The sequence below is a fragment of the Oncorhynchus mykiss genome, chromosome 5 (assembly GCF_057628025.1).
Source record: "Oncorhynchus mykiss isolate SJ-2025 chromosome 5, ASM5762802v1, whole genome shotgun sequence".
In the NCBI taxonomy this organism is placed as follows: Eukaryota; Metazoa; Chordata; class Actinopteri; order Salmoniformes; family Salmonidae; genus Oncorhynchus; species Oncorhynchus mykiss.
This window is the reverse complement of record NC_143026.1, coordinates 67,987,706-68,013,737: the sequence shown is the minus strand read 5'-3', so window position 1 is coordinate 68,013,737 and position 26,032 is coordinate 67,987,706. Positions and strand designations below refer to the sequence as shown.

General features: G+C 43.6%; 2 protein-coding genes across 4 annotated transcripts in view; both read right to left on the bottom strand.

Annotated features, from left to right (window-relative positions):
• Window positions 1–1,342: 1,342 nt before the first annotated feature.
• LOC110524383 (major facilitator superfamily domain-containing protein 12) lies at window positions 1,343–8,776 on the bottom strand. Its single transcript, XM_021603974.3, has 10 exons — window positions 7,991–8,776; window positions 5,962–6,172; window positions 5,468–5,600; window positions 3,906–4,109; window positions 3,721–3,813; window positions 3,503–3,595; window positions 3,221–3,391; window positions 3,026–3,120; window positions 2,774–2,904; window positions 1,343–2,062 (listed from the first exon to the last, which is right to left on the bottom strand). Exons 1-10 carry the CDS (start codon window positions 8,268–8,270, stop codon window positions 2,016–2,018), a joined length of 1,458 nt encoding a protein of 485 aa, XP_021459649.1. The 5' UTR covers window positions 8,271–8,776; the 3' UTR covers window positions 1,343–2,015.
• Window positions 8,777–10,741: 1,965 nt separating this feature from the next.
• csnk1g2b (casein kinase 1, gamma 2b) overlaps window positions 10,742–26,032 on the bottom strand; it is a 45,931-nt gene continuing 30,640 nt past the window's right edge. For 2 of the 3 annotated variants that reach the window (XM_021603969.3, XM_090235643.1), the window contains exons 3-11: window positions 22,473–22,542; window positions 17,193–17,341; window positions 16,758–16,992; window positions 16,387–16,472; window positions 14,488–14,572; window positions 14,229–14,377; window positions 13,877–13,957; window positions 11,975–12,081; window positions 10,742–11,727 (exon numbers count right to left, since the gene is read on the bottom strand). In XM_021603969.3, coding sequence (XP_021459644.1) covers window positions 11,673–11,727; window positions 11,975–12,081; window positions 13,877–13,957; window positions 14,229–14,377; window positions 14,488–14,572; window positions 16,387–16,472; window positions 16,758–16,992; window positions 17,193–17,341; window positions 22,473–22,542 — 1,017 coding nt within the window. In that variant the 3' untranslated portion in view covers window positions 10,742–11,672. Of the gene's footprint in view, window positions 11,728–11,974; window positions 12,082–12,757; window positions 12,866–13,876; window positions 13,958–14,228; window positions 14,378–14,487; window positions 14,573–16,386; window positions 16,473–16,757; window positions 16,993–17,192; window positions 17,342–22,472; window positions 22,543–26,032 lie in introns of all 3 variants that reach the window. The other variant, XM_021603972.3, reaches the window with a different exon arrangement.

The window sequence follows — 26,032 nt, the reverse complement described above, 5'->3', positions numbered from 1 at the left end:
CTCAAGGTACTCAACTCTAAGCAGCAGGGCAAACACACAGGAATAGGTCAGTGTGTCACAGATCCAAGAGTGCAACTCAAGCAGCTGTCGTGACTTGCCACAGTTATGTTGGGACACAAGAACTAATGTAAATGTCAAGTTGCTGTTTTAAGCCATGAAATATCTTCAGAAACCGAGACGTTGGCTATAATTACATCTGTTTGAGAGAATTCGATAGCTTCAAGGGGCCACAGAGCATAAAAGGGACATAGCATTGACATTGGAACAATGGACACCAGTAGTTTTTTTTTATCAAGAATAGATGGGTTGGCCAAGTTAATTTTCAAACATGCTGTCCTAAAATCAAGCCTCCTTATTTATACAATTGCTCACCAAGCACTTATAGCTTTATCTCTGGCAACACACTGGGGGGATTTCTGCTGTTTACATTCATCAGTTAACACTGAACAAAATCTGTTTGTTCTCTGACTCCCTCTAACTCTATTGGAGGTATGTATCTGTGTGTTTTAAACACTAATTAGATGGTGTGTAGGAGGTGGTTTATGGTCAATCTGACACATTAATGAGAAAGAGCTCAGATTTAATGGGATTTATCCACTGATTAAATATTCCTCCTGAAGGAAGCATGATAGCTGTAGTTGACAAGTAGGGCTACAGTTGACAAGTAAATGACCATGTGACATGTGCCTTCTTGGTAGGAGGTGGTTCATTTTCCAAGATACAACTGAAAAAAAAAAAAAAACTGATGAAGCAACTAGTGGTGTAGAATGGCATGTAGACTATCTTGATATACAGTATGATTACATTTAAATGGGACATTTATTTGTCATATGGACTTGTGAAAACAAAGGGTGTCAGTCCTGAATAAGCCATTGATGATGGTGTGCTTTCTGTACAACACTGTTCCAAATCTATAGCCCCTGAGGGGACCACTCACAGTGTACCACCGCTCCCACCCCCCACCAATTGCCAGCACAGACTCCAATTAGTGGTTCAACTAACAAGCAGTGATGACGCCCGCCCTCCAAATTACCCAAGACCGCATCTCTAAACAGTGCTTTGGGGAATCAGTTAGATGGCTGTAGGCTGAGCAACAAGCCCATCTCACAGAGAATAATGAAAGGACCTTTTCTCTCTTTGCTTCTCTTGATTATATTTCATAACCTTTGGACTCAACTGACTGTACTCACCAAAATGGTTACAATGTGTAACTCACAACATTAAATTCAACCTTAACAACCACATAAATCCAACCTGCAACGTGGTCAATTGCGATTGCTACCCAGGGAGCCCACCTGTGGAAAATAGTATGCAACTGTACTGATCTCTCTCAGTGAAGATGTGAGTGAGACGTAAATGTTTATTCCTCAGAGACAACTCATCTGCATTTTCATAAAAAAAACTAGGCATTGCAGTCATTTTGTCCCACCATGCATCAGGCAAGCGTGTCCAAAAGCTCTCACAATCTTAAAATAAACCAGACATTAACATTTTAAATCTGAAAAGAATCATCCAAAAACAGTTTACATCTCTGCGTTACTGACAATTTAAAAATCTATACAATGAAAATCTGAAGGAAATAATGGAGACAATAGACAATACATAATAACATCTATGGAAGAAAAAAGTGATTCCCTTTTAAGTGTAAAACATTGACATGTCTGTAAGTAGGCGTCCAGTACGCAGTATTATTATAAAGTAGAATATTGTACCCATTTATTGGTATCCATCATTGTAAATAAGAATTTGTTCTTCACTGACATGCCTAGTTAAATAAACATTAAAAAAATTATTTTCTTCCCCCCATAAATTCCCCATAAATGCAGTAAATCTAAATCGCTTAAAAGGTAGATAGATAGATATGGGGGTGTTAAAGTCTTGCTGTAAAGTTCCTGTTGTATTTCCAATGGGTATACTGAAAGTCTCCTGGTCTTTGTCCTATGAACAGGCACAATGTTTTCCCCACAGATTAATCAGTGTAAAGAATCTGTTCTTCAGTTGACTCCTGTGTAGTTTCATTCTCTGTCTTCTGCCTCCATCTGGACAGAAGTACTGGGTAAACCTACGAGGAGAGAACAATGATAGGAAATACATAGCTAATGCATTATAGGAGATTTTCAACCAGTGTGCCCATGTTTGAGCGCTGTTGTGTGCAAGGGCCACATCAATCTGAGGTGTAGTTCAACATTTTTCCACTAGATGGAGGCGTGGCTTTATTTTATGGCAGTACAAAAAAATTTGGATTAGACATTTGTAATTAGCAAATACAAAATCCAAGTCAAAATATTTCTGGAATTAGTAGCGCCAGCTTGCAAATATAAAAAGCTAAGCATATTATCTAAATACCTTCAAGCTGCATGCGGACTAATTTTAACCCTTCCCCTGTCAAAAATTATTTGATGACCAAAACAAAAAACACCTCTAAAGAGCAGATCTCCCACCGTTTAACTGATTTTACTGTGAGACTGGAATACAGAGCTGTAAGTTACAACACCACCTCCACCACCATACCCTCTGCCAAGATGATACTCTCACAACCCAATAACCAGATATTGCACACACACTCAGAGATAACATCTGCATTCCCCTGCTCAGACGTTGCATGCATCAACCAATGGTTGCGTACCACGTCATCGACTATGCTGCCGTCACCAGATTGCTATAAAATATGTGGTTCTTTGATACGTGAAATACCTATCCAGGTGTAAGATCTGGCATGCTTCAGCAATGTCTGAACAGCGGAACATGACCAACAACTGATTTGAACACTTACGTTGGCGGATCCTAATAGGCCAGATGAGGAGGGTGCATAGGGAAATTGCTGCTGCTAAGGCCACACCCCCGGTCACAATCACCATGACATCACGATAGAACCACACACTTTCTGGACAGCTGTCTTGTGAACTGTATACAACCAAGAGCGACAGTTACTCGTAAAGTTGTACCCTGGTTTCCCTTGGGGTTTGCAAACCGCACTAAATAAGGGATATTTAGAACAACAGATCCCAGTCTGCTCCTTACTCACTTGCAGGGATGCAGTCTCTGGATTATGATGACACCAATGCCATTGGCCACCTTATCTGTGAAGCTCATCGCCCCGTACACAAAGGCCCCACTTTGCTGCCGAACAAGGTCACAGTTCATTCCTTTGACATGGTGAGAAACGTCATGACAACAGTGGAGGAAAACCATCTAGCTACAACATACAGGGTGTTCCTACCGTCTGTTCTCCAATCAGTTTTGCCGTCATGGAGAGCGACATGACCAGGATGGTGGCAGAGCCTGCACCCAGCAGTACAGCAGCTCCATAGATCAGCCTCCCTATGTTCATGCCCACCAACACCCAGGAGGAAAACCCCAGGATCAGCACGAGGCCTAGCAAATAAGTCATCTAAGGAGAGGGGGAATTACAAAATAAAAAAAGGGTATACAAGAAACTTAATACTAGGGCTTTTTATATGATTTTTCTGACAGTTTTAAAACATCAGACAGAAAAACTCACACTAATGCCTACAAACTTGCTGATTGGCTTCATGACCAGAGAACACACAAACCCACTGACATACATCACTAAAGGAATGGTGGCAATGAAGTTCTGGAAAAGGAGAAGGAAATGAGCCCAACATTACTACACAGTCAGCAAGTTTCACAAGCACAAAGGATTCTAAAGAATCATTATAAATGGCACCATTATAATGTATTATATGCATGTAGCCTTACCTTTGGTAGCAATAAGGAGTTGATGAGATACATGGAAACGTAGGTCTGGGACAAGTTGACTATCAACCTGGTGCACATGTACAGAAAAGCAACCTGGACCAAAAGAAGCAGGTTTACATTTTAAAATACACTTCCACAAAACCTAAAGGTCATTTAAATTGTATACACTCAGATTAGAGAAAGACCTGGTAAAATGAAGGCTCCTTCAGCCAATGATTCCATTGGAGGAGAGATTGGGGTATGGTGTTATGGGAAGTTGGGGAGATCAGGGGTTGACTCTCATCATTCTGCGAGCCTGGCTCTTCCCTGTGAGGAACCCTCTCTCGGGTGCCCAGGTGGAAGACGAAAGAAAACACTGCCCCGATCCCCAGCACAATGAGGGACAGATCCTGATGGCAGGAGACAGAACAGGGGAGGGAGACAGAAAGACAGAGGGAAACAACATACAGAATCGTCACCCCTATTCACCAAGTACATTTACCCATACCCAGAATTTGCCTTAGAGAAGGCGTTGCCAGCAATAGACAAAAGAGAATATTGACACAGACATCATACAGAATATGCAATATCGGAACAGTAAACATAAAACTCTGGAGTATAGGCTGATTACAGAGGGAATATACAATATACAGAGGGGACAGAGATATATAGTAGAGGGATGCTGCCGTGGCAAATATATATACAGTGCATATACAACGTTGTCGACATAGCGCAAATGCAGTACAGTGCAGATTTGCATTAGAGGTCATTGATGACTAGGTGCAGTAATCGGCTCAATGCAAAATCAACTAATCCCTATGAACCTGATGGCCGGTTTATGAGGGGCACAGCATGTTGGATGAAACTGTTCAGGTGGCAGGTGGTTTTGGTCATGATTGATAGAAAGTAGATGGGATGGGCACAGGGTGGTGGGGGTATAGTCCTGGTGGCTGAGGGTGTTGTCAACTGAGGGGCAAGATGGCTGAGGAGGCTATTGATGGCTGAGGGCACTTTGTTTCAAAACGACAGTAGAACTCGTTTGTAGTTTGTGATCTGTTGGAGACCCTTCCAGACAGACGAGCAGTCGTTGGAGGCGCTCCTTGAAACAACATTTGGCCACTTTAATCCCCTTGTTGAGCAGCTGCTTCAAAGTTCAATAATCATCTTTGTTGTTACACCTATGTGCCACCTCTTTAGCTAAGTGCAGCGCTTGGAGTTCAGCATGAATCAGGGTTTGTAGTTGTACCTTTTGACAAAAGTGCTGGTTAGACTGCAGTTTTCCTCACAAACACTGACGTAAGATGTGACCCTGTCAGTGTAATCGTGAATGTTGGCGTTTTCATCTTTGAAAATGTCCCAATCGGTAGAGTCCAGGATAAAGTCATATCCAGGATTACAATAAAGATCAGCCTACCCACTGGGTACAGATGTCAATTCAATGTATATTTCACATTGGTTCAATGTAATTTCATTGAAATGATGTGGAAACAATGTTGATTCAACCAGTGTGTGCCCAGTGGGTAGTCTGGGTACCAGTCTTTTTAACTAACATTCTTCTCCTTGCCACTCCTGTCTTTGGCAAATGACAGGAGTGACAAAGAGTGGAATGTTAGTTAAAAAGACTGGTACCCAGACTACATTCAGCCATCATGACTGTAACAATCTGAACACCCATGTGTGCTTAAGGACTAAGTGATCTTCCCATTTCAACTGTATTGTACCAGAGTACCGTTTGTAAAACAGTGAGGTCAGGAAGGGCAGCTCTTACCCTGAATATGGGGATGTCAACAATACCCAAGCTGTCAGTGACAGAGGGATCTCCAGTCTGCTGGGCCTGGAAGTGAAAGAGTAACAAGGCCACAGCATACACTGTAATATTGGCCACCACCGTGAACGCATACCTACACAGTGAGAGAGACGGTACAAGGTTGTAAAACTACATCAGAAGATATCACTAATTATTAGACTACGTAACACTGGTGGTAAGATGGCACCTTAAATGGGGAGAACGAGCTCGTGGTAATGACGAGTGGAATGGTATCAAATATATCAAACACATCATTTGCAAGTTTGATGGCATTCCATTTGCACCATTCTGGACATTATTATGAACCATTCTTCTCTCAGCAGCCTCCTGTGGTACAGTACCTTCATTTTTTTCACTTTCAACTCATTTCTTCATAAATGTTTTTATTTGGGGCGATAAGAATCACCTCACTAGCTTGCTGTTTACCTCCTGCTAAAGTAGTCTATTCGGCTCACCTGTAGGCAGTGAGCTCCACCTTGGCATGCTCACTGGACACCAGCTCTGGGATGAGTGACAGGTGGGAGATCTGGGTGGCGGCCCAGCCAAACTGGAAGATGATGATGAAGGGGGTGAAATAGGTGAGCCACACCCACTGTGGAGTGTTGTCACCACATCCCAGACACGGGTTAAATATGAAGGGAAAGGAGATAAGTACACTGATAGTGCCTGTAAGGGTGGAGGGATATGAGGGATGAGGTCAGGGTAAACAAACTATCCAGCCTATGAGAGTTAGTCATGCATGGAACTAACAATAAAGAGAAATGTGGACAGGACAAAAAAAATCATTTTTCATGAGCCTGTTGTAATGTTTAATCAGCTGGTCTAGTTATACGATTATTAGTTAATTGATGGTTTTTATTATACAGTATAATCCTGTACAATATTATGACTATATTTTACATTTTTATCCCGAGTAATTAGGGTTAAGTGTCTTGCTCAAGAGCACATGCAGATTTTATCTAGTCGGCTCAGGGATTCAAACAGCGACCTTTCGGTTACTAGCCCAACGTCCTTAACCACTACGCTACCCGCTGTCCTACATGTAAATTTACTGGGATTATTCCATAATTACATTGATAATGGTCCAGTGTGTGGGACATTTCAAAACCTAAAGCTGGGCACCCTTACTAGGTCCTTGACCACCCCAGAGGAGCACTCACCCTGTATTCACAGAAAGTTGCTGGTTCGAGTCCTGCCTGTTCCCCCTCAAGTACTACATTGCTGGCAGTGGTGAGATGATCCCAACAGTAGCTATATTTTCATTAACTTGCCCAGTGATTTTTTTGTCTACAGTTATACAGTTTGTATAGAAAATAGATTCCACAATACCCTTCATCATTTCCAATGTAGTCATTTAGCAGACACTCTTATCAAGAGCACATACATTTTCGTAATGGTCCCCCGTGGGAATGAAACCCACAACCCTGTCGTTGCAAGCGCCATGCTCTACCAACTGAGTTACATGGGACTCAAGACTGTTGGAAAAACATTCCTCATTAAGCTGGTTGAGAGAATGTCAAGAGTGTGCAAAGCTGTCAAAGGCAAATGGTGGCTACTTTGAAGAATCTCAAATACATAATATATTTTGATTTGTTTAACACTTCTGATGACTACATGATTCCATGTTATTTCATAGTTTTGATATCTTCACTATTATTCTACAATGTAGAAAATAGTCTAAATAAAGAAAAACCCTGGAATGAGTAGGTGTCCAAACATTTGATTGGTACTGTATGTGCCAACATAACGCCAGGGTCCGCGCCTTGGTGAAACTTGCACTCCTGTAGATCTGAAATAATTGGATGGTGGAACTTGCCAGCCAACCAGAAAAGCAAGGGCAAGCAATTCAGGCATTCTTGAAATACAGGAAAATCCTTGTCCTGCAAAGAAACATCATTTTGATAGTTGAAAAATATATTTTGCAAGCAGTGGGCATTTAGAATTAAATGTGGATTGGAATTTATAGTTACGTGATTAAATCACGTGCTCCCGTGTACCTTCAAAAGTATTCGGCAATCACTTTTTCGAAAAACATCCGTTTCCATCATCATTTGTCGCAATAAAGGAAGTTCAAGTTCCATAAAATAAAAATACACTCGTCTAACAGATACAAATATCGTTGATCTTTAGAAAACGTATCCTCTGTAGTTTCCTTTAGGCCTACACATCTCGCAATGATTTTGTTTTGTTATTGCGACATTTCATTAGTCTAATAAACCTGGGACAATTGAAACCTACCAACGGTCTCAAGCTTGTAGGAACTGTTCTCTTATTCTCATGTGTGCAAGAGATTTTCGATAGAAAATCTAGCCTACCTGTAATCTAGCCTACCTGCATGTAAGTATAGAATGATGTCCTCTGCCAAATGGTCTGGATCTTTATGGCACAGGTGCACTCACCCAATAGTGTTACTGGGTAACCCAATTGCTACATAACTTTAGTTAAACCAGGCTAATCAATTATCATTATTGAAGTCATACTTACCGACTAAATGCCATGTTTTTCTTTTGCCATATGATCCACATCCAGCTGTTCGATCCGACTCGATACCGACAAGGGGCGTGGAGACACCATCCGCTATTTGACCTATAAACAGCAATACACCTGCATATGTGCTCTTGAACCCAAGCACGGAATGGTAGTAGACCAATAGGTAGGTAAACCATAACGACGCGCAAAGGTCGTTCAAAAAGTGACCAGCTGCGTAACACAACCGCCTGAAGAGGGGTAAAGACCGCTCATTAGAGAGCAACTGGTCAGACATAACTGTTACCAACAATTTCACTTCAATATCAGTGATTTAAAAAAATAGGTTCCTTTCATATCCCCAAAAGCGAGCTAAGGATACACTTCTTAATTGCGCAAGGCAACTCCAAAAACGCTCGACAATATTGCTAGAAAACTGAAACCAGCCAAATTAGGATTACATCAAACTGTTTCCCTGCTTGATCAGCTGAAACGATTTAACATAGGATTAGGTCAAACTAGGTCCTAAAACAAAAGACACTTTACGCAGGCTGAGTCTCAACCTACACCCACAGGCCAGAGACTCCTATTCACTGGCCAAATGATGTTTAGAGTGAGTGCTCATGTCTTCAATGCCGCCTGTTAAAACGAAACCCATGAATTTGACATGGTTCTCCAATTTGCATTTCCAGTCCTGTAGAAACCAATATCATCCAAGTGCAGACTACTCAATGTAATCTAGCCTTGGAACAGACTGGCCCCCTACACACAGTATGTTTCACTTCCCTCTCACTTCACTGAAATAGCTCAAATAACATGCCTTCATACAGGTTGATCAACAGCATCATGTGATTACAATCTGTGATATTTTCATATTGCAAAAGTCCGATACATTTGTGGGTTTTGAGTCAAACCTAGTGACAAGTGGTGCACCAGAGCTCAAACCACATAATCCTAATGGAGATTGGCCAGTTAAGAATCAGAATGATCATGACATGAACATAAAGATTCTTGTATTGGTGAAACTCATATTCAATATGTTGTATTGAATATTGTATAACCAAAGCACTCACAGTATAGCCAGGGGTTAAATTAGGAGGAAAGGAAGTGGAAAAGAGTTCTACCACCTCCCTCAATAGCAGACAGCACATAGTGGAAATCAAATAGATTTATGATAAAAATGATCATGGGAAAACAACGTTGGAGACAGTTCTACTACATGAAACTTCTCAATTTAACCCAATGAATTAACCACTTAATTTAGCTCCATTCGTGTCTAGTAAAACACATTTTCAATTATATCTATATTGCTCTTTTCAGTTTGAGATGTTTATGAAAATGTTCACACATAGCTGCTATTGATATTGTCCGTTTTTTTTAGCAACCCTAACCCTAACCTCATGTTGACTTTTCCAGAAAAAGCTAACATCTATGACTGATCTCATTAAAACAATACATTCTGGGTCACTTGGCCTTGACTCATAACCACAATGACACAAGCGTACAGTATACTACCTAAAAGGGTGAAGTGATACAGCAGTCTTTTGTAACAGGGAATATACACTAAGTGTACAAAACATTAGGAACTAATATTGAGTGCACCCCCCTCCCCCTCAGAACAGCCTCAATTCGTCAGGGTATGGTCTCTACAAGGTGTCGAAAGCGTTCCACAGGGATACTGTCTAATGTTGACTCCAATGCTTCGCACAGTTGTGTCAAGTTGGCTGGATTCTTTGGGTGGTGGGCCATTCTTGATACACATGGGAAACTGTTGAGGATGAAAAATCTAGCAACGTTTTAGTTCTTGACACATTCAAACCGGTGCGCCTGGCACCTACTACCATACCCCGTTCAAATGCACATACATATTTTGTCTTGCCCATTGCCCTCTGAATGGCATACATACACAATCCATGTCTCAAGGCTTAAAAATCCTTCTCTAAATGGTCTCCTCCCCTTCATCTACACTGATTGAAGTGGATTTAACAAGTGACATCAATAAGGGATCATAGCTTTCACCTGGTCAGTCTGTCATGGACAGAGCAGGTGTTCCTAATGTTTTGTACACTGTGTAAATCGATACAGTAATACAAAAATCAAGGGGGGTTTTCTTGTGAACTAATATATATATATATATATGCACGACCCCACACTGCAGTCATCTCTGATCAAAACCATTTGGGACAACTGTATATACTGTCGATGACAGAGCATGTTGTTGTGGTAACACATCTCATGTAAGGCCATGACAAACATAGACCATTACAATGTTCAGGCAGCGATGCATGTAACTAATGCAGCGAGGACCTTCAAAAGAAAAACGGTGGTGCATTCAATTCGTCTGGTGGAAACTTCAGTCAATGATGGGCTGTCGCTTCATTTGTCTTTAAAAAAAACTTGACATGCTTGCTTGCTGCTACTAACTTTGATCTGCCGTCATCAATGACTAGAATTGCTTAGCTCGCACTGCACAAGCTCTAAAATCTTATATTTCTTTCCCAGAAGGTGCACATAGAGAGTTAACCTCCACTGTAAAGATCCCTTGATTGTCATTGCAGAGGAGTTGTGATGGTGTGATGGTGGAGACCCATACAGTCATTGCTGGAGACAGTATGACCAGTATGACCTCAGTATGACCAGGACCACACCCTGGGAATGTCAGACATCGACAATGCTTTCAGAGCGATAAAGCACACACACACACACACACACAGACAATGAGCAACATTTGGAATAACTTCAGATAACATGTCATAGCAGGACACTTACTTGAGCTTTAAACATTTTACTTGGAAAGGCACAAACTATGATTTCCTGGTTAATTATTCTGATGTAAGAAATAAAACTGAAAGACATCTTGTTTCATGGAGATTGACATTTCGGCCCTTACTCAGATTTAAGCATTGTATAGGACTATTCCTAGATCAGTCTTTATTTTGTTGTTTTCTTGTTTGTTCATTTCAAACCTAGAATTCCACTGTACTTTATTTTCTTTCAAAAGTGCAATAATAAGAAAAGAGCTTAATATCTGTTTCTTTCAATCTTCCACAGTACCTGAGGCCAGTGACTGTGCTACAAAGATTTCCAGAAATACTACAACATAAAAGTAAAAGTTTGTTTTCAATCCAGGAAGTCAACTTTGAAAACTACTGAGGATTAAATTACAAAAAAAAGGGAAAAAATGCATAAAGATCCTCCAATTCTGGTTTAGATGAAATGCTTCCTGTTGCGTTCAGTGATTCCAGAGTTAGTATTGTTCATTCTTGCTTCTTACCTTGATCCCATAAATAAAGGACTATTTCTATGGAACAGATTTCTTTCCCTCGACTCATTGACATTTCTCTCAGATCAATGGCTGTTGAACAGAAAATGTTCTGTATGGAATCTAAAATACAACAACTGTTTCAAACAGTATCTTTTTTTATATATTCACGTCACGGTATTCACGTTTCATTTTTACAGCTTTTAACGTTCTCTCAATCTCCCTTTACTATGCAGGTACTTTCAAATGTTTCTTTCTTTTTTTTTTAAAGGAGCCAGAGTCTGAAAGACAACATTCCTTTACACGTCTGTAGCAGGGGAGTGCTGAGAGAGAGAAGAGAGAAAGAAAGAGAGATTGGGAAAGAGATAAGATGGGTGATCTGTGTAGTTGCTTCCATTCAAAACTTGACAGTGACCAGAATGTTTCAAGTTCTTCTCTTCACTTGTGCCGCTGGAGGGGTTTCCTCTTTCTCCTTTTGAAGAAACAACAGCACCTGAAGGCAAGGATATACTAGTAAATTCATGTTGCATATCAAAAAATGTGATGTTAAAAATATTAACTCAACATTTTAGAGGCCTTAAATGTGTGCAACTTGCTCAATATTTTGTTTGAACAGTATTTTTGAATGAATGGGTTCAGAACCCATATTTCTATTTGACAGTGTGTTTCTTGCAATGACTGCCAGAGGTAGTGAGACCGAGCCACTGCCAGTCAACCCCAGGGAAAGACAGCTGTCTTACTTTGTATCGTCAGCCACCTCCACCTCGGTGGGAGCAGTGATGGGAGCGTTGGAGTGTCCTGCCGTCGGGTCGTCAGTGTTCAACTCTCCATTTGTCGAGCTCATCACCTGTACAGGTGAACACAGGGAATTTTAAACAGGATGTCTGTTTTTAGGATATATGATCAAATCATGATACATTATCTGTACTTAATCCTTCATAGGAAATGAGTTAATTGAAGCATTCACTTATAACTGTTACCCTTGACCACATTACATTGTAAATGTATCTACTAGTTGGAAAAAAGAGGTAATAATTCCAAAGGGTGCAATTCCCTTCCAGGACACTAGATGGCACATTTGCTTTACTAATTATCCTAAAAGTTTCTAATCTGAGACTGGAGACTGTACATCACTTACCATTTAAAGCAAGTCATAATTGCACCATGAATGACTATAGATATGAAATATCCAGTCAGATATTCAAATGTTTTTAAACAGAGGTATCTTCTGAGCTGCTGTTTCCCCTTCATCCCTTCAAAGTGGAGTCAGCACTGAGACTGTTCATACTCAATGAGATCCCTTTTCTAGGGAGAGGGGAGGGGGGTTCCTGTCCTGATAAAAGGTTTCAATGACAGTGACCGCATGGTTCTCCTGACAGCTTCCCTCCCCTGTTATCAGCCTGGAGCAGATGAGTGAAGCAGAGCAGACAGAGCGAGCAGACATACAGAGACAGACAGACAGAGAGGCAGAGAAAGCTGGGGTGGACAGACCGTCATGCAGCACCATGCGCAGCAAGCAGTACCTGTACAGAGCCCCCCAGCCTTTCGGCCGTGACATACGACCCCAGTGTCTCCTTATTGGTCATTGGAGAGGGCTGACGCTGAGACTCATCTCCTTTGGGCTCAGGAGACTGATGCAAAGAGCACAGGGGGAGGGGAGGCAGGTTATGGGGGCAGGAGTGAAGAGGTGGAAGGTAGTGTGGTAGTGAATGGGGAAAGAAAGTCAACAAAAACAAACAAACGAAAATAAATACAGAAGACATCTCACAAGAAGAAGCAGGCTTGTTAAAACAGACTATGTTAACAGAAGGAAAACAAAGCAGAGCCCACTGCCTCATGCAGGAGTGAAAACAGCCTTGATCGGAAACACTAAGGGTCTAGTTTTTTATTCCAAAATCTATATTTTCTTCCAGCCCACAGCAATCTCCTGTCTATTGCCCTTACTAAATGAGCTAATCATTGTTGTGACTATTCCTGGTTTCTGTAATAAACTCTGTGATGTTTGTACTATGCAACGTGTTGCCTGTTTATGTTCATAAATGATGATACTCATTACATTGTACTGGAGAGTCATAATTACAGCCGCCAGTACACCGCAAAGGACAATTATAAAACCTTATGTGGTTTTTTAGAGAAAAAGATTGAAAAGGACTAATAAGGTCTAGAAAAAAAAAAAAAAAAAGATGATGTGTCATGTTGATGACAGTGTAGTAGGATCAAGGCTCAAATAGCATGCTGATAGAACCAGGAAGGGAAAGCATGCAATTTTGCCACACGAAGCAAACTGCATTGTCATTGCTGATGTGAACAACGCACTGCATTTTGCAAAGCAATGACTCATTTTTAAGGAGAAAAGGTTGAAGACAAAACCCTCCGATGCTAAAACAGTTGAACTTTCAAAGATGATGCTACAACATTTAACCACAATTATAATAGGGTCATCAGTTCCCAATCATTCTTGCTCAATCGCAAAAACAGAGGAGTGTAGATTAAAGAGGATGGAGTGAATAAAGGTAACACTGTAAAAGAGGCCATGTTCTTGAGGAAGCTGAGAGTAGGACAGGAGGGTTGGCAGTTGCCTCTGAGACAAGGGGAACTCGACTGACAAGGTGGGTGGGTGTGGCGGGCGGCGGTGAGGTCACCTGGTTTTTGGTCTGCTGTTGTGCTTTGTCTCTGCTGGGCTGAGCGGGTGTGTCACTGGGGATGGGGCCTATCGGTGTAGGCTATGGTGGGGGACAAAATGACACAGCATTTTATCTAGGACATCAAATACTTTACTCCGACCACGACATGAAGATATGAATATGTAAAAAAATAAAAAATAAAAAAAATAGGTCCTCGAACCAATAAGACATCACAGGAAATCTCCATAACTAGGCAAGTCAGTCTGATTGTTTACAGAAAAAGACAAATGAAAATGTGCAGATAGAGGGGTCAAGCGGTCCCCTCAAAACTTTGAATAGGGAGAAGAAACAAGTGATGAAGGAGACTCACAAGTGGCTTGCCGACCCAGTCGTATTCATAATCAAAGACATAGCCGTTCCTATCGAAGAGGTCAGTGAAGAGTTTCCGTAAGTAGTCATAATCAGGTTTCTCAAAGAAGTCCAGCCTCCTCACGTAACGCAGATAGGTGGCCATCTCTTCTGCAGGACGAAGGCACACAAATTACTACATTTGCATAAACTGATCTAGAACTAGACCTAAACAAAAAGGAAGGAGTAACACATTCCAAATGAAACCAATCAAATCTGACCGGGGAAGCTTTCACAAAGCACTTCAATTGGAGTAGCTCGCTTGGTATCTCCAATCTTCTGATACCTCTCCTTCAAAGTGTCTGCCTGGAATCAACAAAGTACAACAATTATTCTCCCACGCATTTAGCTTTAATTCCCACACAGCACAGTAGAGTTGAAAAACTACAGCTCTGCAGAAAGCAAAATATAATGCCAAATTCGGGGCAATACATGGCTGGTGGCAGTGTAATTCAATGGGAATAACGATCACACGTAGAAAATTAACGCGTCTTAGTTCGCATCCACATGCAAATCCTCTCGTAAGCCATTTTATGTCCTGAGTTGACATGAGGCTGTTATACAGGCTTCTTATTTTTTATTTATTTAACCTTTATTTAACTAGGCAAGTCAGTTAACATCTATGGGATTGGTGTCTGATATCTGATATGGGCAGAAAGCTTAAAGTCTTGTTAACGGCACTGTCCAATTTACAGTAGCTATTAGAGAGAAAGAATGTTATTGTTTGAAGAGAGTGCACAGTTATGAACTTGAAAATATATTAATAAACCTATTAGGAACATTTGGGCAGTCTTGATACAACATTTTGGCAGTCTTGATACAACATTTGGAACAGAAATGCAATGGTTCATTGAATCAGTCTAAAACTTTGCACATGCACTTTTGCCATCTAGTGGCCAAAATACAAATTGCACCTAACCTGGAATAGTACATTGTCACCTTTCTCTTGCATTTCAAAGATGATAAAAAATAAATAATAATGCATCTTTGTATTATCTTTTACCAGATCTAATGTGTTATAGTCTCCTACATTAATTTCACATTTCCACCAACTTCAAAGTGTTTCCTTTCAAATGGTATCAAGAATAAGCATATCTTTGCTTCAGGCCCTGAGCTACAGGCTACATTTGGGTATGTCATTTTAGGCGATACATTTTTTTTAATGTATGGTCCGATCCTTAACAAATTCGTATTTACAATGACGGCCTACCCCAGCCAAACCCTAACCCGGACGATGCTGGGCCAATTGTGCCACACACTATGGGACTCCCAATCAAGGCCGATTGTGATACAGCCTGGAATCAAACCAGGGTCTGTAGTGACGCCTCTAGCACTGAGATGCAGTTCCTTAGACCGCTGCGCCACTCAGGAGCCCCCAAAAAATAGTTATATGAGTTCTACCATGATATTCTACAGTTAGATAGCTATATGCTTGAAAATAATGGAGAGCCGCACACTCTAGGAGCTCAGATGCAAAAATGGAATACCCTGGTGAAGACAGCTTGGCTGTCGAAACGTTGGATATTACATTTTTGCATCTGAGCTCCTAGAGTGTGCGGCTCTCCTTTATTTTCAAGTTTCCTACTCCGCTAGCCTGCACCTCGCCTAAATAGGTGTGCGTTTCTTTTTCTTCTAGATAGATATACGCTGCCACACAGGTCCTCTTCCTGACACTAGCCTGGGTGGAGAGGACCTCAAAGCGGAAAGTGTGGGAGTGACTTATGTTGGTAAAATAAGATGACATTTACATCTATTAAACACTGCAGACCAAAAGGTATGAGCTAAACGGTGGTGTCCGGTATAAATTGCACAATGATAGAAATAAAACCATTTTAAAAATGTAGAAACTGCATTATATGAATATGTTTTTCCATTGTTAATTCATTTACACAGAGACGATTCAAATCTCAGGAGGTGAAAATCCTTCCTGTGTATGGTTACAGCACTATTTTCATTGTATTTTCCCCTAACATGTCTTCCTCTTCCCTAAATACTGTAAACACTTTCTAGTCTGAGGCCTTGAAATGTCACTTGGGCCTTGAATGAGAGAAGTTATTTTGCGTTGGGGGGCTAAGTGAAGGGTGTGTCTGAGATCATGTAGATATCATGAAACTGTATACCTTCAGGCCTTGCCAGGGAAGGCTGCCTCGCAGGAAGTACATAAACATGTGACCCAGAGCCTCCAGATCATCCCGTCTGCTTTGCTCTGGAGGAGAAGAAGAGTTTGTTACTCACACAGTTATCCACCACTTCAACTATATATGACACCATAAGGCTTAGGTCATAATTTGAACATCTAAAATGCATCAATCAATGCATGATCCATCTACATGATGAAGTCATGTGTACAGATCTCAAGTTGGGATTCAGCTCTTACTGAACATAATGGAAAAGTTGATAATCAACTTCAGGACAGGTTCACAGGATTAGGAAAGAAAAAGTCCATCTTTCCAATAACACAGCAGCGTGTGTCTTCATGATCATTTCTCACCTTTCCCCAGGTGTGTGTTGATGCTCATGTAGCGCGCCGTGCCTGTCAGGCTCTTGTGCTCCCGGTACGGGATGTGTTTTTTGGTCTCGGGGTCGATGTATTCTTTGGCCAGCCCAAAGTCGATGATGTGGATTGTGTGCTGCCTCTTGCTGCCCGGCCGCCCCACCAAAAAGTTCTCTGGCTTCACGTCTCTGTATATCAAGCTCTTTGTGTGGACAAACTCCATCCGCGTTATCTGGGAGATAGAGCATTGAGCATGTAGACAAGCTAAGATCTCAAACTCTCTCAGTGCACTTTTCAAATGCAAACACTGTAAATGAGCCATCGACACATCTATAGACTATAGAGATAACACCATAGAGTAGTCTTATAAAATATAGGTTGGGCACCTGTGTGTAAGACACTTACTTACGTAAACAACAATTCAATTCTTACCAGCTGTATGGCTATCATAAGGACGGTCTTGAGGGAGAAGGTACGGTCACAGAGATCAAACAGGTCTTCCAGGCTGGGCCCCAACAACTCCAGCACCATGGCATTGTACTTCCCACATGGCCCAAAGTAGTACACCTGAGGAATACCCTCTGCAACACAGAGACAGGCAGGGACACATGATATGAGTGGGACCACACAACTTACAGGGAGCGTGCCAGAATCCTAAAGGTTTAAAAAAAGGCTTTACTAACCATCTGTTTTAGCATCATAAGAGCCACAGATATTCTAAAAGCATTAAAAGCATTCGGCCCTTCTAAAAAAGCTTAGAGGCGGAGGGACTACGGATGCATAAAAGGTGGTAGTTAAAGAAGGGTAGTAGGGCTTTGACTTGCTGACATGAAATCAGGCTACAGAGCCATGTTGATATTGAGCAGACTACGTGTGTGGGAAGGCGGTTTCGATTAGAACAACATGGATGGTAAACAAAAACGTGTGAACGTTGATGCCGTGTGATGGAAAAAAACTGTTTGCCAACACGCCCTATCATGTGGTCACACTATATGTACAGAAGTATGTGGACACTCCAAATTAGTGGATTCGGCTATTTCAGCCACACCCGTTGCTGACTGATGTATAAAATCGAGCACACCGCCATGCAATCTCCATAGACAAACATTGGCAGTAGAATGGCCTTAATGAAGAGCTCAGTGACCACCTTTCCAACAAGTCAGTTTGTCAAATTTCTGCCCAGCTAGAGCTGACTCACTCAACTGTAAGTACTGTTATTGGGAAGTGGAAACGTCTAGGAGTAACAACGGCTCAGCCGCGAAGTGGTAGGCCACACAAGATCACAGACACGTCCTGTGATCTTGTGACCGCCGAGTGCTGAAGAACATAAAAATCGTCTGTCCTTGGTTACAACACTCACTACCGAGTTCCGAACTGCCTCTGGAAGCAACGCCAGAAGAAGAACTGTTCGTCGAGAGCTTCATGAAATGGGTTTCCACTGCTGAGCAGCAGCACACAAGCCTATGACCACCATGTGCAATGCCAAGCGTTGGTTGGAGTGGTGTAAAGCTCGCCGCCATCGGACTCTGGAGCAGTGGAAACACGTTCTCTGGAGTGATGAATCATGCTTCAACATCTGGGAGTCCAATGGACAAATCTGGGTTTGGCGGATGCCAGGAGAACGCTACATACTCGAATGCATAGTGCGAACTGTAAAGTTTGGTGGAGAAGGAATAATGGTCTGGGGCTGTTTTTCATGGTTCAGACTAGGCCCCTTAGTCCCAGTGAAGGGAAATGTTAACGCTACAGCATACAATGTCATTCTAGACAATTCTGTGCTTCCAACTTTGTGGGAACAGTTTGGGGAAGGCCCTTTCCTGTTTCAACATGACAATGCCCCCGGGTTCACAAAGCAAGGTCCATACAGAAATGGTTTGTCGAGATCGGTGTGGAAGAACTTGACTGGCCTGCACAGAGCCCTGACCTCAACCCCATCGAACACCTTTGGGGTGAATTAGAATGCCAACTGCGAGCCAGGCCTAATCACCCAACATCAGTGCCGACCTCACTAATGCTCTCGTGGCTGAATGGAAGCAAGTCCCCGCAGCAATGTTCCAACATCTAGTGGAAAGCCTTCCCAGAAAAGTGGAGGCTGTTAAAGCAGCAAAGGAGGGACTCCATATTAATGCCCATGATTTTTATTCAACGAGCAGATGGCCACATACTTTTGGTCATGTTGTATGTGTGACCTGGGAGGAATTTAGGAGTTTATCATCACAGTAAAAATTCTCTGAAGGGGAGACTTCCAGTTTAACAGTAACTCTATTCCCTATGTGGAACAGAACAAAGGGCAATGGCCATTTGTGACCCCATGGCCACCATGACCTTATGGTCCAGCCTCCAAGGACACATACAGCTCCAGGTTATGCCTCACCAGTTCAGACCAGTATCTGATACCAGTGGCCTTCATTCCAATCCTTGGCTGGCAGTTGTGCCAAAGTGACTGCATGCTCCCCTCCCAGCAGGCGGCTGTCGCCCCGAGGGCACCCCGACCCCGTCAGAGAGAGGAGAGGATCAGCAGCTTTAGTAGTATGGCAGGCTGGCCGTGAGGCTGTGTGAGTGTGGGGAGGAGGGGAGGGATTAGAGCAGGATTTACCTGATCACCCCTCAAGTCACTCCCACAGCGAAGCAGTGCAGATCTCACACATCCACACAGCTGTCCCAGGGCACTTTAGGCAGTAGGACTTGCTTGGTAATGATGGCGATGGCGGCCGAGGTCGGCAGCGACAAAAGATCAGCAAGTAAGCTGACTCATCAAAGCCCGCCCAAATCTAGGAAGGGCATTCAGCAGCCCTGCCAATGCACTGATCAATTGGAAAGTGTCTACGCTAGAACAACTGTCCCTGACTACACCTACAATACTCCCTACTGGGGAACTCTAGAGCTGTAAACACAACAAAGATAACAGCTAGGGAAAAGCTTCAACTGAAATGGAAAAGGCCTAGAATAAATGTAAATTTCAGGGAAACCATTCAAACAAGAATGATTTTATCTTTGACAAAAGCTACACCTAATCATATTTGCTAAGTACTATGTGGATGTTATTCCAGTGTAAAAATAACCCTAGCCAATCACGCCTGTAATAAAAGCACTTATGCAAGGAGTGAGTGGTTTCCTAGAAACTATTCTTTATCGTGATTTATGACAACAGATATAATTGGCTGCTGTCCGCAGCACCACTAGCTTCAAAGTCTATTCTGCTGCCTTCCAGTGCCATTCTGTGCACTGCTCACAACCCACTCTCTCCAAACACAAGTGAAACGTGTCTGGAACAATCCAGAGTATTGTCTCAGACAGGGGCCCCTCTCAGTCTGGCCACTGTGGCAGACAATGTTGCCCTACAATGAAATGTGAAAGTTTAGGCTGAGCCCGAGAGGGAGGCGGTCTCAATTAAACATTCAGAATGCCGAGTGCATCGGGGAGAAAAAAGGCCGGGCAGGCAGCGCTGTCGTGATGTAGCCAGGATGAAACGTGATCGTCCAGCCGGCCTGCCCTGCATAGAGCCTGTGTGACTCAGTGGTAGGTTATGTTATCTATCCCAGGAAGGCAGCGCATAAAATATCCAGACTGCTCTGGACTGGATGGACCACAGAAGATCACTGCAAACTCATACTCAAAATGGCACTGATTGATTTATCACTCCCAAGATACCAGGGCAGTGGGCACTGTAGAAGGACACACATACGACTTGTGTAAGAGCAGGCAATGCTTTGAGGCAAAGCTTTGATCATGGGTTACTAAATATTCACATGCACTGATATTATCAGTGAAATCTTAAATCATCTCATTAGGAGACTGGTCACATGCAGTGCTTTCACAAGTGAAGAACATGCTATCAGGACTGTGTGAGCTCAGTCAACCAGTCATCCAGTTAAATTATTGATAGTGACGTAAAAAGTGTATGATGTCTCAGACACCCCATGCTCATTGGTTAATGTTGGGGTTGGGGCGTGGCCAGACCAGGCCAGCTAGTGTGTGTAACTGAATGTGTTGTTCTAGTGATTGAGTGCTTTCCAGGGCAGGCGAGAATTAACACTCTTAAGATAAGCTCCTCTTAAGCACCATGTACAGCTGACACAGCTCCAGTATTTGTGGCAGTGGGGTCCAGGTTCAGACCAGGGCTTGACCCTGGCTTAAATTATGTCACATTCAAATTGTAAAAGGACTACACACCTGTGTCCATCTGTACCACACATTTTCATTTTTACAGAAGAATCATAAGCAGAAGAAGACATGATAATTCCTCACTATTCCACACAATTTTTCAATAGATGTAGCAACCAGTAAGAGTAACACTTTTCCCCCTCCATTCTATAATGGGAGGAAAGCTGGGCCAACATTGTCACTGGCTCCATCTTTAGCTCAGCCTATGAGATTGTAGCAGGCCTCTCTCTGGTGGTCCCTCTGCCACAGTGGCCGGAGGAGGAGAGGGAAGTCAGGATGTGTATAACGCATCAGTGGAAACACTACAGAGGACATGGACTCCTTCAATGGGCTGGCCCAAGGGGTGGGGATAAAGACTCACTATCCAATGAATGAATGAGGATCCACAAGCAACTTCGATCGACTCTGTTGTTAAATAGGTGTAAGGAAGATAAATAGCACAATGCACTATGCTGTGCTGCCTGGGATTGGGAATACAACTACTGGCCCAGTCAGACAGACCACAACAAAGGATAGCTGACAGAGATTTTCCCTTTTCCCTGTACATCACAGGAGAGTTTCCCTGGCCTTTCTTCTTCAGGCCGGCCAGAGGCATTGCTGAGATGAGCGATGGAAGTAGATATATACGATAATGGCCCTACATTGAAGGCCATCTATAAATAGACTAGCCTAGGACACCTCTAATGCCCTGCACTCCAACTCCCTATTAACACTGTGGAGCTGCTGCTCTGGCACAGGGACAGAGAGTAAGCTGGCAGGTGATCAGCTCTCTATGAGAGAGAAAGAGACACACACTTGTCTTATGAAAGAGAACATCCCTGGGCGCAGTGACACACACTCGTCTTAGAGTGCGTGTGTGTGTGTGGCCTTCCACTCCAGTGATCAAATGAATGCACAGGCTTTGCCCAAGCTGTTTATCTCTTTCTTTAAAAGCCAAAAGGATCAAAGACCAGTGTCCTCAGTCACATTTAGTGGAATTAGAATACAAGTGGTCAGCTTGTCCCTACCTACCCTCAAATACAATACAATCTATTTACGGACCGTAAATACAATATATTCACCAGTTGTTTTCTTAACAGATCAAACGCTCATAGAAAGTGACTTGAACTATTTAATGATGAAAAGTATAGTACTAATCACTTTGGTTAAAAAAAAAAGAAGGTTTGTTTTTTTAAAGTGGCCCAATGTCAGAGAGATTTTTCAATGATAGAATTAAGCAGTGAGAGGATCAAACACTAAGCATTCCAGGCTGGCCAAGCTTTGCCGTGGGCTGTTCCAGGTCCCTGTCCCTCCCCACCACCTGATCCTACTGCCCCACCTCTCCCCTCTGGAGGTACAGCACAGCCCCACGGATCACAGCACAGAGAGAGCACATAGACATGGCATGAAGGTCCTGGGCCTGCTAGGGAACAACCATCTGTAGGAGGGGGACAGGGATTTCATATCTCCCAGATACGTGTGCAGAGAAGATGGCCATCCATCCAGCTGAGCCTACTAGCAAACACTGTGTTATTAAACAGCTATAACACTGTAGCTGTATGTGCTTACCTGAACTTCCCAACTGTTTATAAAATCTATATTCCAAGTGAAGCTGTGGAGCCCGTGACTTTATCGGTTCCTGAAAAAGGAAAGAAAGAGAACCCCATTAGTAATGGAAAACACCTAGTGGTTATTAACATATTCAATAGGTGGATCAACGTCAAGATTATGGTGATAAATGGTTGAAAAACAATATGTTGTATGTGAAACAGTATAGGCCTTTTCATAGATTCCATGAGACAACTAAGGCTGCATCCATGCTTACTATAGCATTCCTAAGATCCCTCAGGCTTAGACACCAAAAACGTAAATCATCATCATCATCTACTTAACACAACATCCTTCCTCCACGAAGATGATGCAAGGGCATTATGTATTTATGAACCAATGTAGCTTGCAAGAAAAACAAACCTGTAAAAACAAAAATGGAGAAAAACAAACCAGGCAAAAAAAAAAAAGATTTTATTGGGCACTAGACACGTCAGCCACCCAGGGCAGCGTAAGACCTCTTCCACACAGCTCATCCAACCAGCACCAGCCTCCCCCGTTTCACAAAATTGGGATCCTTAACGTTAAGAAAAATGTATTTTATTTTCAGGGTTATAGCCTAACTAGACAGTAGGCTATATAGGCCTGGGGAACTTTGTGTCATTTAAATAAAACCCGAGAGGAAGAGGCAAACTTTTGGCTACTTTGGTGAACGTGAGGCATGCAAGACAAGACATTAAGAGATACAGATTACCAAGACGTATACAGACGGTTCTTTCTGCCTGCCCCCTCCTTGCTCTCCCTCATGCTGGCTCGCCTGCTCTTTCTCGTTACAAATGATGCGAGTGTGTGTTCAGTCTTCGGTCTGTTGCGTCTAGAATATCCTAGCCTATTCATTGATGATAGACCCTGCTTTACTGAAGTTGTGAGACATTGCAAGCCAAGAAATTGCGAGATGCAATGGAATGCTGTGAGATACAGCTTTTGATTGCCACAAGGCCTAGCGCATGGTTCTGACTGTGTGCCTGGTGGCCGACCTGCCTATACTGTGCCCTTCCCCTCGCTAGTTCGCTATAAAAAGATGCAAGTGTTCATGTTACCGGAAGTACTGTTCCAATAATACTGAATCATAAGAGTTGATTCGTAGCGGAATCAAATCTTGACACTCAGAAATAAGAGTCGACCTGCAAGGAATCGTGGAAACAATTATTTTGTAGTCGACTCTCCACCATGACGTCATTGTCGTTACAGTTGAAAAATTTGGTAGAGAAATGCAAGCAAGACCCAAACCGTTTCTGGCAGCATCGCAGCTGCATTGTGAATTCACATGGAATTTTATGATAACGGAAAACCAATTAAAACAAATTGCAGTTTAAACACGAAGAAAAGTTTTTATTTGTAACATCCCTACTTCACCAGTCTACTAAACAGCTCTCCTCCACCCAGCACCAGTCTACTAAACAGCTCTCCTCCACCCAGCACCAGTCTATTAAACAGCTCTCCTCCCCCCAGCACCAGTCTACTAAACAGCTCTCCTCCACCCAGCGCCAGTCTACTAAACAGCTCTCCTCCACCCAGCGCCAGTCTACTAAACAGCTCTCCTCCACCCAGCGCCAGTCTACTAAACAGCTCTCCTCCCCCCAGCACCAGTCTACTAAACAGCTCTCCTCCCCCCAGCACCAGTCTACTAAACAGCTCTCCTCCACCCAGCGCCAGTCTATTAAACAGCTCTCCTCCCCCCAGCGCCAGTCTACTAAACAGCTCTCCTCCACCCAGCACCAGTCTACTAAACAGCTCTCCTCCACCCAGCACCAGTCTACTAAACAGCTCTCCTCCACCCAGCACCAGTCTACTAAACAGCTCTACTCCACCCAGCACCAGTCTACTAAACAGCTCTCCTCCCCCCAGCACCAGTCTACTAAACAGCTCTCCTCCACCCAGCACCAGTCTACTAAACAGCTCTCCTCCACCCAGCACCAGTCTACTAAACAGCTCTCCTCCACCCAGCACCAGTCTACTAAACAGCTCTCCTCCACCCAGCACCAGTCTACTAAACAGCTCTCCTCCCCCCAGCACCAGTCTACTAAACAGCTCTCCTCCCCCCAGCACCAGTCTACTAAACAGCTCTCCTCCCCCCAGCACCAGTCTACTAAACAGCTCTCCTCCACCCAGCACCAGTCTACTAAACAGCTCTCCTCCACCCAGCACCAGTCTACTAAACAGCTCTCCTCCACCCAGCACCAGTCTACTAAACAGCTCTCCTCCCCCCAGCACCAGTCTACTAAACAGCTCTCCTCCACCCAGCACCAGTCTACTAAACAGCTCTCCTCCCCCCAGCACCAGTCTACTAAACAGCTCTCCTCCACCCAGCACCAGTCTACTAAACAGCTCTCCTCCCCCCAGCACCAGTCTACTAAACAGCTCTCCTCCACCCAGCACCAGTCTACTAAACAGCTCTCCTCCACCCAGCACCAGTCTACTAAACAGCTCTCCTCCCCCCAGCACCAGTCTACTAAACAGCTCTCCTCCACCCAGCACCAGTCTACTAAACAGCTCTCCTCCCCCCAGCACCAGTCTACTAAACAGCTCTCCTCCCCCCAGCACCAGTCTACTAAACAGCTCTCCTCCACCCAGCACCAGTCTACTAAACAGCTCTCCTCCCCCCAGCACCAGTCTACTAAACAGCTCTCCTCCCCCCAGCACCAGTCTACTGAACAGCTCTCCTCCCCCCAGCACCAGTCTACTAAACAGCTCTCCTCCCCCCAGCACCAGTCTACTAAACAGCTCTCCTCCCCCCAGCACCAGTCTACTAAACAGCTCTCCTCCCCCCAGCACCAGTCTACTAAACAGCTCTCCTCCCCCCAGCACCAGTCTACTAAACAGCTCTCCTCCCCCCAGCACCAGTCTACTAAACAGCTCTCCTCCCCCCAGCACCAGTCTACTAAACAGCTCTCCTCCCACCAGCACCAGTCTACTAAACAGCTCTCCTCCCCCCAGCACCAGTCTACTAAACAGCTCTCCTCCCCCCAGCACCAGTCTACTAAACAGCTCTCCTCCCCCCAGCAAAAGTCTACTAAACAGCTCTCCTCCCCCCAGCACCAGTCTACTAAACAGCTCTCCTCCCCCCAGCACCAGTCTACTAAACAGCTCTCCTCCCCCCAGCACCAGTCTACTAAACAGCTCTCCTCCACCCAGCACCAGTCTTCTAAACAGCTCTCCTCCACCCAGCACCAGTCTACTAAACAGCTCTCCTCCCCCCAGCGCCAGTCTACTAAACAGCTCTCCTCCACCCAGCACCAGTCTACTAAACAGCTCTCCTCCCCCCAGCACCAGTCTACTAAACAGCTCTCCTCCCCCCAGCGCCAGTCTACTAAACAGCTCTCCCCCCCCCCCAGCACCAGTCTACTAAACAGCTCTCCTCCCCCCAGCACCAGTCTACTAAACAGCTCTCCTCCACCCAGCACCAGTCTACTAAACAGCTCTCCTCCACCCAGCACCAGTCTACAAAACAGCTCTCCTCCACCCAGCACCAGTCTACTAAACAGCTCTCCTCCCCCCAGCACCAGTCTACTAAACAGCTC

Excerpts from the sequence above, each read along its gene's own strand:
- LOC110524383 (XM_021603974.3), bottom strand. The coding sequence starts at position 8,270 with ATGTCTGACCAGTTGCTCTCTAATGAGCGGTCTTTACCCCTCTTCAGG. Across the intron at positions 2,905-3,025 it reads CAGAGACTGCATCCCTGCAA|TTCACAAGACAGCTGTCCAG; the intron begins GTGAGTAAGGAG and ends GGTTGTATACAG. Across the intron at positions 2,063-2,773 it reads GCCTATTAGGATCCGCCAAC|GTTTACCCAGTACTTCTGTC; the intron begins GTAAGTGTTCAA and ends CTCTCCTCGTAG.